General features: G+C 34.8%; 1 protein-coding gene across 2 annotated transcripts; it reads left to right on the top strand.

The window, feature by feature from the left end:
* Nucleotides 1–226: 226 nt before the first annotated feature.
* On the top strand, nt 227–14,236 carry NUDT12 (nudix hydrolase 12). 2 transcript variants are annotated; one of them, XM_004042327.5, is made up of 7 exons: nt 227–385; nt 2,839–3,050; nt 3,625–4,214; nt 6,987–7,154; nt 8,231–8,344; nt 10,675–10,874; nt 12,118–14,236. In XM_004042327.5, the coding sequence occupies exons 2-7, from the start codon at nt 2,845–2,847 to the stop codon at nt 12,226–12,228; spliced, it is 1,389 nt and encodes a 462-aa protein (XP_004042375.3). In that variant the 5' UTR covers nt 227–385; nt 2,839–2,844; the 3' UTR covers nt 12,229–14,236. The 2 variants fall into 2 exon arrangements, with proteins under 2 accessions (XP_004042375.3, XP_018881668.3); XM_019026123.4 differs by having other exon boundaries at nt 278–385; nt 2,843–3,050.
* The last annotated feature ends 2,112 nt before the right edge of the window (nt 14,237–16,348 follow it).

The raw sequence follows: 16,348 nt of genomic DNA, 5'->3' as shown, positions 1-16,348 counted from the left end.
GGCTAGGAGTTGGGTGGGAGACGCTGGAAAATTTAAAATCGTTTCCTCAGGCCTACAGTTTTCCGATCGCCTGCACCACGTTCTATCTACACATCACAGTCTCAGGAGAAGGATTTTCAGCCCTTCATTCAGCGCCAATCCTTTAGACCGCGATCTCTCCCGCGCCGGCTCCCAAACACTTCCACCCCCAATCTCCACCCCTTCTCCCTTGCGCACAACCTGTGGGCTTCAAACTACATCTCCCATAAAACCGCGGGAAGGCCCCCCTCCCGCCCCCGGATCTCCACCGGAAGTCGGGAAGGCTGCATCCGGCTCCAGGAAAAGCGAGTGGGATATCCCAATCTTTGGACTGCATCCTGGTTGCCTCTACTGTGGTCACCTTTGGGTTAGTAGAAGCAATGGGGAGTTAGTCGTCTCATTGCCTCCTCTGGGGGCGGTGACCACTTCCCTGGGCTCTTTGGTTCCCGCGCTGCCCTGCGTGGCCCTGCTGAGTTGTGTGGCGCAGCCTCGTAGTGGTTTGGTGGGCGCAGGCGCGGGAGCCACGGACGCATTTATACGGGCCCCCGGGACAGGGCGGAGGCGCAGGCGGTACTGAGGTCGTAGAGTTTCCTGCCCAAGCTGAGATGGGGAAAAGGAAGCGCTACTTAGGGTGTGATTTCACCTCGAAAGAAGGAATCTCAACAGTAGTGGCAAGAAAGTAAAATATCTCAAGGCATTTTACCATTTTCAGAGACCGTGCACGGGTGGCACTTAATTGGTCTTGAGTGCCCAGGGAGTGGATGAAATTCGTTAATTGATGGTCAGTGATTTCAGTGACAGAGCGATATTTAAGGTCCAGTCCTGTCCCATTCGGTCTGTGTGAGCATGCGGAAGTCATGGGCCCCGGGTTACATGTCAGTAAAAGTGGATGTTGGTTTGTTAAAAATTTATGTCCCTTTAAATCTAATATTCTTTTAAATGATTTCTCGGAATAGTCCTTGAGCTTCTTGGAAAACAAGGGCAGCACTTTATTCTGCCTTCAAATCTTTACCTTCTATAACCTGTCAATGAGAATTGAAAAAGTAAATCAAACAGTAGAATTGGGTGTTAGACTTTATGTGCTTCTCTGGAATGAATAATGGTACTATTTCTAGATGGCTTTTCTGCTGAGAAAGCTAGAAGGAAAAGTGTACACTTTCCACTTCCCATCTCCACAGAATAGCATATGCATAAGCATTGCCCTGGAGGTAGTGAATGACGCTGTATTTTTGAAGGACAATTTTGCAGTTACCTGGCGCGGCCTGTGAGAATGTGAGGGAGTGACGGTGACCCCAGAACATGAGACAGTGAAATATTATTCAAACCAAACCTAGCTGAAAAAACTATAATATGGGTTTTTGGAAAATAAACTTAAGAGAAAGACAATTTGGAAGGGAGATCAGTACAGGAGCTGTACAGCAGTGCTTCAAAATAAAGTCCTGAAAAGTTGTAGCTTTTGTTATGCATAGTATTTTTAACGTATTTAGAAATTTCAATATGAAAGGAACAGCGAAGTAAATTCTAGAATAAATCAAAAATTATTCTGTCATGTAGATATTACTTCTGGTAATTTAATTTCTAAACAGATTTCCACTGTTAGGTTTCATCCAAGTGTTTCCATGACTGAGCAGTTTTAACCTATTTATAAGTAGCAGAAAGACACAAATAGGAAAGATGAACAGCTCCAAAATGAGACAATTAATCTTTACTCCTTGTTTTCCCTAAATTTTGTTATACTATTCCTGCTATGCAATTCATCAGCCAGATCGCCCTTTCAGAACCCAGGAGACAGCAGCTATCAAAAACTATGTGCTATAACCTTTCTGTCTTTTTAGCTTAAAAATCTTATTGCTTAGAATGATAGAAATGTTGTTGGAATCCCAAATCTTTTCTTAATAGCATTTCATAGAAAGAAGAATTATACCTTAAAAAAAATACTTTGAGAAGTTCACAGACAGTTGAATCATGAACCATTTTCACCATCCCCCGCCGCCAAAAAAAAAAAAAAAAGACAAAAAAAGCTCAGTTTGTGCTCTATCATCTGCAGTCCATGATTAGGCAATATGTAAGAGGTATGGAACAATTATTTCGGGGTTTTTTACCCCACTGAAACAAAAAGGTGACAAAGCAGATAAAGTTAATGAGTTTTAAAAGCTGCTCTGATTCAAGGACAACAAAGTGACCAACAGAACTGTCCAATAATAGAACCAAAAATATATGATCATCTGATTTGTGACAATATTTGTCTCAGTGTAGTAGGACAAAGATGGTAATTTCAAGAATAATGCGGAGTAATATGGATTATGCATTGGGTAAAAAAGTATCTTGACCCCTACCTCATGCCATGAACAAAAATAGATCCTAGATGGATTACAGAATTAATTGTGCAAGGTCAAACAATAAACTGTTTTCCTGTGAAACTTAGAAAGTCTCTGCCTTTACTTCCATCTGTTTTAATGCTCTCCCCCTCATGTCCCCACCCCATCGTGAAGTCCCCTCTGGTCTACCCTAAATACCTCCTCCTTATGTAATATGTTACCTGGTTCCCCCTCCCAAGGATATGGCCCCCTCGTCTGTACTGTCAGAGCTCTTTACTCATTATTTTGTGTCACTCCCATGGGCATATAAATTGCGTTGCATTTTATAATTCGAAACTGATAACATTTTGAAATTGAAATGTATGCTGTTTAAGGATTGCCTGTTGAATAGTATGTTGCCTTGGAAACCATTGCTATTATTCTATTGCTATTTATCAATATTGTTCATTGATAAAAAAGCAGTTGCAAATAAGCTTTTTCCCCTGATTTTCCTTCTTTTAAGGAAGAAATGTCTTCTGTAAAAAGAAGTCCAAAGCAAGAAATAGTTACTCAGTTTCATCGTTCGGCTGCTGAAGGAGATACTGCCAAGTTAACAGGAATACTCAGTCATTCTCCATCTCTTCTCAATGAAACTTCTGAAAATGGCTGGACTGCTTTAATGTATGCGGCAAGGAATGGGCACCCAGAGATTGTCCAATTTCTGCTTGAGAAAGGGTAAACATTTTAGGCTGTACCACCTGAAAGGGTTTGTGGTTTAATTTCTTTGTTACATATTTACTTTAAAATTTTGCTTGTTTCCATATTTATATTGTTGAACTACTAAATAACTCATTGGCTAATTTATGTAAAAATGTAGCACAATTTTTCTAACTTAAAACTTTGTAACCTTTTTCATTGAGAAATTATTTCTTTATAGCAAAGCAAATTTATGAGGAGTCTAATTATAAATTTTCCTCCCAAATAGAAAATGCAGATATCGCTATGACTACCAAGGACTTCTTGTAGAATTTTGGTATCTCTTTATAGTGCATAAAGCTTAATACTGTTTTATTTTGTGAGTTATTATCCAGAAAGTGTAAGTATCCACTGTCTCTAACTTTTTGTCATTTATGATTGTTCTTTTAACCTTCCCAATAGTAAACTATGTAACAAAAGAAAAAAAATCTATGTAATCATTAAAAAGAAGGACTTTAATATGTATCTGGAAATATTTTATTGAAATAAATACAGGACAAAGTGTTTACTTCCTATTTTACTTTTTCTCCCCAATTTTTTCTTACATCTATAGGTGTGACAGATCAATTGTCAATAAATCAAGGCAGACTGCACTGGATATTGCTGTATTTTGGGGTTATAAGCATATAGCTAATTTACTAGCTACTGCTAAAGGTGGGAAGAAGCCTTGGTTCCTAACGAATGAAGTGGAAGAATGTGAAAATTATTTTAGCAAAACACTACTGGACCGGAAAAGTGAAAAGAGAAATAATTCTGACTGGCTGCTAGCTAAAGAAAGCCATCCAGCCACAGTTTTTATTCTTTTCTCAGATTTAAATCCCTTGGTTACTTTAGGTGGCAATAAAGAAAGTTTCCAACAGCCAGAAGTTAGGCTTTGTCAGCTGAACTACACAGATATAAAGGATTATTTGGCCCAGCCTGAGAAGATCACCTTGATTTTTCTTGGAGTAGAACTTGAAATAAAAGACAAGCTACTTAATTATGCTGGTGAAGTCCCGAGAGAGGAGGAAGATGGATTGGTTGCCTGGTTTGCTCTAGGTATAGATCCTATTGCTGCTGAAGAATTCAAGCAAAGACATGAAAATTGTTACTTTCTTCATCCTCCTATGCCAGCCCTTCTGCAACTGAAAGAAAAAGAAGCTGGTAAGAAATGAATGCTGCTTTTCATTGGTGAAATCTGGTTTTTAAAATTGAGTTGGAGTTGTATGTATTTGCACTTTCCAGGGGCACTCTTTTTTCCAGTAAGCAGTGAAATTAGACTGTCTTCATCAGAAACCTCTTAAAGTTCTCACCCTAGGGGACTACTCTCCTGGGCAGTTAGTAGTTCTAATCAGCCCAGACTGATTTCCTGAGAATTAACCCTGGTGCATGATGATCTCATTTGATTCTTCATTGAATAATTCTTGAGTTCCTGCTACACATAGAACATGATGGCAAAGACCTTGACTGTTTTGTTTTGTATTCTGTTGATGGGGCTTTTTATGGCATGGTAAGAATTTGGGGTTTGATTCTAAAGCCATTTAAATATAACCTAACCTGTGTTTAAAATATTTTTAAAAAAAAACACTGCACACTGGCTGCATCATAGAGCATAAATTGTACACATGTAAGTAAGTAAGTGTGAAAGTTGGGAGTCTTGTTAAGAGGGAATTGAGTATTACAGGTGCCCAAGTAAGAGATTGCAATGGCTTGAGTTAGAATGGAGGCAGTGGAGATGGAGACAAAGGGAGAATCTGAGGTATTCTCGAGGTAGAAGGGATAGGGCTTGATCTGTAGGTTGAGACCCTTATAAGTGAGAGATGGTGGTAATATGGCATGAATTAAGGTACTGATAGTAGAAATGGAGGAAAGAGGGTATATGCAAGATAAAGTTTGGAGAGAAAATCACTGGTCTTTGCTATTGAATTGGATATGGGATATATAATAATGAAGGAAAAGATTAAGAATGACTGCTAGGCTAGAGACTTTAATAATTTGGTATATAGCGATACCATTTCTCAATAATATAGGATGATGGGTAGAGCAAGGAAAGCAGACAGACTTGGATTAAAAAAATCAAGGGTTTACTTTTGGGCATACTAAGTTTTAGAAATGGACATTACAATCAGATGTCTGAACTGGAAATACCCATATGGCAGTCATCAACACACAGATACTTAAATCCCAAAAAACTACTGAGATTACTTGGAGAGTTGAGAGGAAGCAAGAAAAACTCAGAATAAGACCTGAATCCCCCTAAATTTAAAGGTAAGCTGCAAGCAGTAGAGCCATCAAAGGAGTTAGAAACAGTGTGGCCATGAGGTAGGAAGAGAGCAAGAGGCCTCAGGGAAACCAAGACAGCAGAGTATTTCCAGGAGGGAGTGGTCAAATGTATTGAATGCTGTTATGAACTTGAGTAAGATGAAGGCAAAGTGGTTTTTTTGTTTTGTTTTGTTTTGTTTTTTAAAGGATCTTTGTCTTTGGTAATATGAAGCTATTGATGAACTTGACAAGAGAAACGTCAGTGGAGTGAAAGGAACAGAAACCAGATTATGGTAGACTGATGAGTTACTGGGAAGTTAGGAATAGGTCACTTGTCAGTGACCACCTTCCCTTAGGTGATAGAGGTCCTTCCAGAGACCACTTAAATATCTCCTCCTCAAAGTCTGGTGTGGTATGTTTTATTCTCCACACCTGTGGAGAAATCATCAAACTTTTTTAAGAAAATTTATTTTCTTTAGACATATATATATATCATTTTAAGATCAAAAAGATCTGATAAATGAGCTAGTTGCTTGCTTTTTTCCCTTGTAGGAAAACTGAGGCCTTTTAACTCACTTGCTCTATAAGTTTACACAGTTACTTAACTTTTCTGTGACTCAGTTTACTCCTAAAGAAAATGATAATAATGGTACCTATCTTCTTTAGGGTTGCTCTAAACATTAAATAATCTATATAAAATTCCTTGCATGATGCTTGGCACATTGTAAGTACTCAATAAATGTTAGCTTTTCTTATTGTGATGATTCTGAAATAATGTAAATACCCTAGTGTAAGTTACATATTACAAGGTTACGTATCAGGCAAAAACGTAATGTTGTCTATTCATTACAACTGTTTTATTTATTTTTCCCAGTTTAAACGATGTTAGAATTTTTGTTATTATTTTGTTCATTTCAAAAATCTGTAGACCAAATAATGTATTTAGGGAGGGTAACTTTGTCAAGCATTTAACATATAGCATTTCTAGTCTTATTGCCTCAACTGTAATATTTCTGGCCAGGCCATATTAACTTTTTTTGAACTACCAGAGTAAAACCTATAGCTAAAGTGTATATATTTTAAGATTTATCCTATTAGGCATTTTTTGGTAAACAAAGTTAACCGTGAATGTAGTAAATGCAGTGTGTTTTATACTGTGTACATGCAGTCTCCAGTTGAAAACAGGTTGTGTTCCACATGGCTTGGACCATCAATGGCACAGTCACCAAGAGAGTGGTGATAGCCTCCTACAGTTTCCTAGTAATATTTCCTTTAGAGTACAAATCTCACTTAAGAACTGACTTTGTGGTATATTTTTATTAAAATCGCTATTGTAAAATCACTGTTTGTAAACTTACTCTACACTAGAATCATGAATACCCCAAATTTTAAAATCACCTACAGTAAAAGCCTGATCTAATATAGGATGTAAGATAGGTGTTAGTATGTCTATCTTATATGAAAGTTATATTTTATTCAAACAAAAAAATCTAATTTTTGTAATCCAGAAAATTAAATCTTTTACTTTAAAAGAAAAAGACGCATTATAAAAATAGAAATACTAAAACCCCTGATCACACAGCTATTCTTATTGTAGCTTGAGAACATTTTACTTATATATTGATTTTAATTGCTTACAGAATTAAAATTGTTGTGCTTTTCTTTTTTTTGAAGGGGTTGTAGCTCAAGCAAGATCTGTTCTTGCCTGGCACAGTCGATACAAGTTTTGCCCAACCTGTGGAAATGCAACTAAAATTGAAGAAGGTGGCTATAAGAGACTATGTTTAAAAGAAGACTGTCCTAGTCTCAATGGCGTCCATAATACCTCATACCCAAGAGTTGGTAAGCCCTTTATTTTATATCTCAGCCACCTGGATCTTGGGGAATAAGATATTTTGGAAAGAGAAAATTTGTGAGGAGCTAAAGAGTTTTCCTTTTTATGGAAAACATGTCTAACCATTAAGAATGTGTTAAAGTGTTACATACTTTCATGATTTTTAAGTAAAAAAATGGTACATCAATAGCCATTTCTTAACTTTGGGTTACTCACTATAATTTGATATGTTATGATACATGATTTCAAAAGCCAACCAATTTGGCTCTACTTAGTGGAGAAAAAGCCCCACTAAGTACAATTTATTGCCTGTTTGAGGCATTACTAAAGCAGTACAGCCTGGCCCTAGCTTTTCATTACTGTTAATGTCTGCCTGTATTCTCTCTTCTAATTGCTGCCTTGAGTCTGCTGTAGGTTTGGAAATCTGGTAACCCAGACCTTTAAAACTGTGTGAAAGAAGAATAGATAGGCTCAGCAACACCTGAGGAGGCCTCTGGGGAGAAAAATACATGGCTTAGTGACATCTGTTTTTGTTGCTCAAGAGCCTTTTACATTTAATTCCTAGTTCTTAGTCACGATATAGTGAGAAGAATTTGCTGAATTAGTAACTTCTAGAGAGATGAACTGTTATTTAAATTTTATTTAATGACTGTAATCATAGAATCACATTAGCTTTTAAAAACATTTTGTTAAGGGTTAGGATGGAAGAGGGAAATTAACTATTTACCATGGTAAAATTTGAATTTTCCTTATTTCCATGTATTACCTACTCAAATTTTTTTCTCATTAAAATGTAATAATACACCTAACATCCATAAGTACAGAATAAATGTTGCTGTTAAGATTGGGGGAAGAAGGACAAAAATGGTCTTCCTTTAGCTTACTGACACTATTCTATACGGTTTCCCTGAGATATTCTATTATCAGCTACATTAGGGCAGAAAGAAGCAATCTCTTACAACCAGACAAGAGTTCTATCCCTATAGGAGATATACCTTTATATTATCCTATCAGACAGTGTTTGTACAATGAATCTAAATTCGTTTTTCCTGCCATTCATGTATCTGATTTTTTTTTTCAACAGATCCAGTAGTAATCATGCAAGTTATTCATCCAGATGGGACCAAATGCCTTTTAGGCAGGCAGAAAAGATTTCCCCCAGGCATGTTTACTTGCCTTGCTGGATTTATTGAGCCTGGTAAGCCATTTCTTAATAATTTATATTTAATTTATAATTTCAAAATACAAAGTTTAGGTAACATTTGAGAAATGATCTCTGATAAATTATCATGTTATAAAACTCGGTTATTTTAAGGTATTTTAAAAATGATACAATTTTAATAATATAAACATGTAATTCTCATGTTTTATATGAGAACTATATAAATTACTTTTCCTAGTAATTTGGTCTGCTTTGTTAAAAATTCAGTATTTGCTCTTTGATATGTTGCTCTTGACCCAGGTATCTAGGTTCCACCTCATTTTCTTCTGTACTAGACTCAACTGTTACCTTTTCAAAGAGGCCTTGCTTGATTGCCCCGGATTCATTAGTTAGCCCCCCATACCCTGCATTCACACTCCCTATCATCCTTCCTGATTTTTCCCTATGGCACTCATCATCACCTAATACAGTATGTATGTATGTATGTATGTATGTACTTACTAATTTATTATCTGCTGTTTCAAGAATATAAGTTTCATAAGCACAGGGACTTTGTTTTATCCACTGCTGTATCTGAAACCCTCATAGCACATGCCTGTAGCACATGTAGTAGAAAGTCAGTAAATGTTTGTGGAGTGAATGAATACATCTAATTAATATGTTTTATCTCAATTTCAATTTCCAATATTTGCATTGCTAGATAATAACAGTAAACATATAGTATCAGGCTGTGTTTTGGAGGAGGATCATATCATGTATATAAAACAGTATCAGGCTACGCTTTATATATATTTTTTGTATGATCCTCATACAACCTTATAAAATACACTATTACAGTGATTTTGCAGGTAGGGGCACTAAGGCATAGGGACTAAATAATTTGCTCAAGATCAAACAGCTAATAAGTGATAAGGAAGGGATTTAAGCCTGGGCATGTTGGTTTCTGAGTTCTTGCTCCAAATCACTATGCTGTCTTTAGTAGTTCTAGGTCATTGTCTTAACTGCTGGGTAGTAATCCATTCATGGATATTCCACTATTTATCCATTCTGCTGATTGGACATTTAGTTTATTTTAAAGTTCTTATTTACAAACAGCACTGCAATTAATATTTTTATACTTCTCCTTGTGCACATTTGCAAGAGTTATCTAGGTTATATACATAGAGTAGCACCACCAGCTCATGTGATATGCGCATCTTAACCTTTTCTGTATATTGCCAAGTTGTCTCTGAAGTGTTTCTGCCAATTTACACTTCCTCCAGCAGAACATGAAATGTTCCATTATTCCACATCTTCACCAAGTTAGGATTTTCAGACTTTTAAATTTGTCATTCTGAGGAGTGAATGAAATCGTATCTCGTTTTCATTTTCATTTTCTTGCCTATGGAACATCTTTTTTCAAATGTGTATTAGGCATTCAGTTTTCTTTTCTCTGAATTTTAGATGTTTATCTTTTACCTAGTTTTGTTTTCATTGTTTATCCTTTTTTATTCATTTTAAGAATTCTTAAATATGTAGCATATGCTAATCTTTTGTTAGTTATGGTTTTGCAAATACCTTACGCTAGTCTATAATTATATTTTTACTATGTGTGTTCTTTTGATTATTATAAGTTAATTTTCGTGTAGGAAATTTATCAATCTATTTGAAATAGAAAGCTATATTTAAAATATATTTTGCTAAATACAGCAATATTTAGCAAAATGTTTCTAAACTTCCAGATTTTACTTAGAAATGATTTTACTTAGAAACAATTTCCCCATTCTAATTCCTAATTCCAACAAATTAGAAATATAAGGTACATTTATAGGCATCACTTATCATAGCAGAGTCAGCAGTCATCTAGAGGAAAATAATTGCTTAGAAAAAGTATTAAATTTCATCTTATGTAGTTTGTAATCTTTTAATGACCTGAAAAGAGTTACCTGCAATAATTGTTTGACAACATAATAAAAAAAAGTTTCAGAATTTTAGTGTGAAAGAGCTATTTGTAAAAATCATGTAATTTATAACTATTTCGTGGACAATATATACATGAGATAAGGTATCAAGTGTTTGCATAGTGTTTAACCAATATCAGGTATTGGATATTTTTAGATGGTATCATTATTTTTAAAATGTAACTGACAAATTTGTACCTTAAAAAAATGAAAAGTTTATTGTTGGCATTTTGATATCCTATATGTGGTCATGTACTTTAAAAAAATTATGTTTTCTTCAATTACAGTCTAGTTTTAGGCTTCTGCTTTCTGATTATTTGCATTGGGTTTCTGTCCAAAGTGATTTCCAGATGTTTGAACCATTCAGGACACAAAGTGTCCAGGGCGTGTTCATCAGCAACTTGTTCTTTTGCTCCATTTCATTAGGAGAGACAATAGAAGATGCTGTTAGGAGAGAAGTAGAAGAGGAAAGTGGAGTCAAAGTTGGCCATGTTCAGTATGTCGCTTGTCAACCATGGCCAATGCCTTCCTCCTTAATGATTGGTTGCTTAGCTCTGGCAGTGTCTACAGAAATTAAAGTTGACAAGAATGAAATAGAGGATGCCCGCTGGTTCACTAGAGAACAGGTAAAGTTCAATTTAATTTCCTTCTTCTATTGATTGTTCCCTGACTGTATTGGGTTGGTCACAGAGCAAGGATGCATATTTTCAGCAAGTTGAATGATGCCTTTGGCCCTCTCATTATGCATGGATTACATGGTAATTAGTAATTCCATACAGGAGTATGTTTCACTAATGTGATCTATATTAATTTATTCTATGAGATTTTTCTAGTAGAGATGATTCTGTACCATTTCAAATTTCAGATTCCATTCCTTCACATCAATAATAATACCTATCAGTGGGTTTAGATAAACATGAATTCATAGATGAGAAACAGGAATATTCTTAGACATTTTATATTTTAGTTTATAACATTAAAACAAGTAGCTCTGAAAAAACATCAGTAAGTGCTTAAAATTTTCAGAAAGTTTTTATTCATTTTAAAATGTACTTAAGGACAAGAATGACATAACTGTATAATAAACATACACTTAAAATAACTTTTTAAAATGTCATTCCTAAATAATATATTAAAAGATAAATTACTCATCTGACCTGAAATTCTTTCTGACTTTGCCTGCATAAAATTAATTTTATTCTATGCTTAATCCTAAAAGATGGAAATTAGATTATTGCTTATGAATTTTATAAAAAAGAATCTGTTTCAAAAGTTGGCTTTGCTTAGAAATTAAGTGTGGAGCATACATTTTGCTTTTTCGTGATGTCATTTTCATAAGGGAATGTGTCTTTCTGGAACATTTTAAAAACTGAATCACTTACTCAGTGAAGCAGTTAAAAATGCTGTCCTAAATTTTGCATGTTGAGGCTGGGCGTGGTGGCTTATACTTATAATCCCAGAACTTTGGAAGGCCAAGGCAGGAAGCTTGATTGAGCCCAGGAGTTTGAGACTAGCCTGGGCAACATAGGGAGACCCTGTCTCTACAGATAATTTTTAAAAAGTTAGCCAGGTGCACCTATGGTACCAGCTACTTGGGAGGCTGAGGCAGGAGGATCGCCTGAGCCCAGGAAGTCAAAGCTGCAGTGAGCCATGATCGCACCACTGCAACTCCAGTCTGGGTGGCAGAGTGCAAGACCTTGTTTCCAAAAAAAAAAAAAACTTTGCATGTAAATATGGATGTTGTCACTTTCTACTGTTGTTATTCACTGTAAAACTCATCACATTTTAATTGAATTATGTAAGCATGGGAATAGTATTTAAATATGACAGCTTTGAAATCCTAATGCATTCTATTATGGTGTGTTTTAGGTCCTGGATGTTCTGACCAAAGGGAAGCAGCAGGCATTCTTTGTGCCACCAAGCCGAGCTATTGCACATCAATTAATCAAACACTGGATTAGAATAAATCCTAATCTCTAAATCTAAGAACTAAGCTTTGAGTATTATTTAATAATTTCTAATAACACTCATTCCTCAAGTGATATTAGAGATTATTCAGTACTCTTGAGAGTGTCACAACACAAAATACAATGTTGGGTTTTCGAAATATTTTCAAAATGTTCTTCTGTCTTAATCACAAATTCATATTTTTACACATTTTTACAATATTGCCTCAGATTATGTTAAATTTGGGTCCATCTTCTCTGAACTTTTTCTCTCTTGGTTTCTTTTCTTCCTTCACAGTTTTATCTCACAAAACCATTTTTCTAATAAGAGATATCATGTTGGAAAGATGTTCTAGAAATGTGCATAAATTTCAGTGCCTCTTGTAAGCATTAAACTGATGACGAAGAAAGTTCCTGATTTGAGAAATGAAACAAAGTAATTTTAATGAATTTTTAGCTTGTATTAGCTTGAGTTAGCTGGCATTGATTTTTTAGTCCTTTTGTTACCTTTAAGTTGTCAATATATGGTTTTTGTTCATCTCCCCATTGTAGTCCCACTTGCTCTTTCCTGGGAGTTCCATTGTTCTAGCAGTGGAGGTGTTATAGTGTCGCCACTCGTCTAATTTGACCAGTGTTAAGAATTTTCTAATTTAATAATTTAATAGCGATCTCAATACCACACCCTCATGGAAGGAGAAAAGCATACTATTATATCTGGGACCTCTTTTTTAGACCTAAAATTAATTAACATATCTACTTATATGTTACTTATACCTAAAGCTGTTATTAAGACAAACCAAGATTCTCTGCTTTTGCACTGAAATTAAACTTGAAAGGAATTCTCCTCAAAGGTCGGATATTAAATAAGTCCCAGGCAGATTTACATATTTAATTTAAAACATTGGCTTTATTTCATTTTGTGATGAGTGGTGTATCTGTGTTAGCAAAAAATTGTATAATCATTACCAATACTATTTATTATGCTCAAATATATCTTGGCTTTGACCTTATTTCAACACATTCTAAGAAGCCTTGACAAAATAAGTATATTTTAGAGCTGAATCAGTAAGATTCTAGAGAAAGCAAAACATAGCAGTTCACAATTTTGCAACATAGAAAGTCACATTTTGAAAGGCTATTTTGAATTGATTTAATAGCTATTATAGTTTATGAATATCAAAATTTGTATAATTTGCATCTTTACTAATGTATGCTAGAGCTAGAGGAGACCTTAAGGATAATATATGAAATTAGCTTTCCTTATTTTATAGATAAGGAAAAAGAAATTGTGAAAGGTGAATTTACCTAATTAGTGAAAGTTACATAACTAATTACAACAGTCTGTACTGTATAATGCAGAGGACGATTCTCCCTGTAAAAGGAACTAGAAGCTATTACTAAAAATATATATAGACAAAATTAAAAGAAGGAATGATAAAAATAAATTTAATTTACCAAATATTGTTAATTAAAATTTTAGATACTTAACATTTATTTAACTTAAATAAAAGATAACTGTCAGATAAAACTTTATTTTACTAATGAGCAGTGATTTTCTTAGGAATTGATGAAGGCTTATTGGTATCAAGAATTTAAACCAAATTAAAACTGACACAGGACATTTAGATACATAATAAAATTCGAGCTACATAAGTATATGGAAAATAGTGTACCTTGATTATTATTAAATAGAGCATCTTGAAATTCAGTTTTACTCTAAATGTACTTTTAATACTTGCAGATTCTAAGATTACATTGTAAAATTCCAGGTTTTCATAATGTTAAAATAGGAAAGTAGAATATAAAGTATCAACAAGTGTAGTTATACATTTTGTTTTGGATATTTAATCCTTACTTGGGAAAAAATCAGCATCTAAGTAAATTATTATTTTAATAAGAACTCTTAAATTGCCAGCCTCTGAGAGGTGAAAAGCTATGTAAATAGAAGGAATGGCCAATTCAAAAGAATAATAGATGTGATAGTGCCGTGAATGTATTCTACTGGAAATGAATGTAATAATACATTAAATTTTTAAAATCTATTTTGTTTTTTGTGTGTGTGTTTAACATGTTTTGACAAGTGTCCTGAAAAATGAGAAAAGCTGGATTTCAGTCGTTAACCTGTTTCAAATTGATAATGTACAAGAAATGCAAAAGCCTTTTTAAAAGTGTCTGTGTTTGGGAGACTTAAAACTTTGATTTGAATCTTAAAGTATAGTTTGGGGTCAAATACAAACAGACTTACATATATACATACATATATAAAGTCAATAATTTTTGCTCTTCAGGTTTAAAGCAATATATCTAATTTTTATTACTTGTCTAATACTGCTAATTGTTGGATTTTGATATTTTCACATGTTGATGGAACATGAAGAGTTAGAAGCCCACATATTTTATTTAGTTGGAAAAATGAGAAATTCTTTTAAAGACCCAGTTAGGGATTTGGCTGAAGACAGAAAATAATAGGATAACAAAGGGAGAGACCAAGATGGAAGGAGGAAGAATAAGTTTGTTAATAAGCCAAATAAATCCCACATAACAACAATAGATAGCTGGTCCTGGAACTGTGTTGCTAATGTGGATACAACAAAATATTAGGTGAAGATGTTCTATAAAACAAATCCATTAATTATTTAGAGTAAAATTTTCACAGTGCAAATTTTATTACGGCTGAGACCCAGTTATTAGGTTCTGAGAGAGAGGGAAGGAGGGAGGGAGAGAGAGGGAGGGGGAGAAAGAGAGAGACACAGAGAGATGGGTGGTGGGTATTGAGTGAAATTTGTGTATTTGTTGAGGTTAAAAGGGGCTGTTATCTCTAATAGAAAAAAAAATATGTAGGACAAAATAAATCCAATGTGCAAAATTAGGAGTTTTATCTTCAAATATATAAGATCTAGGTCCTGAGGCAAAGCAAGAGTAGTTGCCAAGAGGTTGGAAAAGGCAGGGAAGTTTGATATTCTGTGCAGATCCGGGAGGGTGCTTGATAAAGTGGGGGCAGATGCTTGAGAGCTTTAAGCCCACAGGAGCAGATGAGACAGGCTGTATTTTGGGGCAGGGGTAATAATGTTGCCAAGTACCTGCATCTTCAAAATGAGTCATTGATTAGAGGAATTACTTGTGAACATAAACTAAATACTAAAAAATATTTTTTTTCCTACACTATACCCTACCATCCTTCCAGGACAATCAGGATAGAATTCAAAAGAATTTCTGAAAGAGGAAGTGAATTTTATTATATATGATAGATTTTCAAATAATTCCATTTATTTGCCCAAAACTAGAAATGGTCAAAAGGAAGGTCATTTAAATAATAAGGATGGCATAGGGAAAACAGGTAATCAGCAACCTGAATTCTTGTTTGAGAAAATAATGAATTTTCAACTATAGGATGAATATTTGGGCATGTTAATTGGCCTAAGAGGCAAATTACTCATTCTATTTTTACTGAAGGATATCCATATATATAGTTGTATTCATTGATGGAAGTGACACTTTTAACTTTATTTCTTCAAGACTACTACTTTTTTTTTTCTTGCTAAGCAGTCAAAGCCATAGCACCAGACAACAAATACTCCTCCTTTTTGCAACTCCTGGTATAGTGATAACTCTCCAGAATAGTGGGTCAGATGTGAAATTTTAAACAGATTTTAAGTTGGGGAGGGGGGGAAACTTTCTCCTAATGGAAACATTGTTCTTTCTAACTAGAAGTCTGATAAGAGACAGACAAACTCAGCATAAAGAATGAAAAAATGCCCTGGCTTTCCATTCCTGGCTCATGGGAACTATACCAGACAAACTCTTTGCCTCACCTGTGGAGGATTAAGAACATTCTTCTAACCACTTAACTTGTGAGGAGGTTTTATTTTTAGTAATGTGGAAGTTCCACCCAGCAGTAGAAATTGAAAATGGTACTCTTGTTTATTTTAGAACAGAGTAAGTGGACAGCTGATCTAGTCTGAAGTTTTATTTTTGTTTACTTTTATCCTGCCCATTTCACTCTAGCCTGAAATCGTCTGTTGGAGCAGTGTGGTGTTCCGAACGTCTCAGTAGAGTACTTTATAAATATTTGTTACTACTCTCAGGTAGCAGTGAGCTGAAGTCATCTCTATCAGTGGGGGTAACTGATTTAAAATGCCATTTATCCAACAGCT

The sequence above is a fragment of the Gorilla gorilla genome, chromosome 4 (genome assembly GCF_029281585.2).
Source record: "Gorilla gorilla gorilla isolate KB3781 chromosome 4, NHGRI_mGorGor1-v2.1_pri, whole genome shotgun sequence".
Taxonomy (NCBI): Eukaryota; Metazoa; Chordata; class Mammalia; order Primates; family Hominidae; genus Gorilla; species Gorilla gorilla.
The sequence above is the reverse complement of the archived record's forward strand: the minus strand, read 5'-3'. Positions and strand labels throughout refer to the sequence as shown.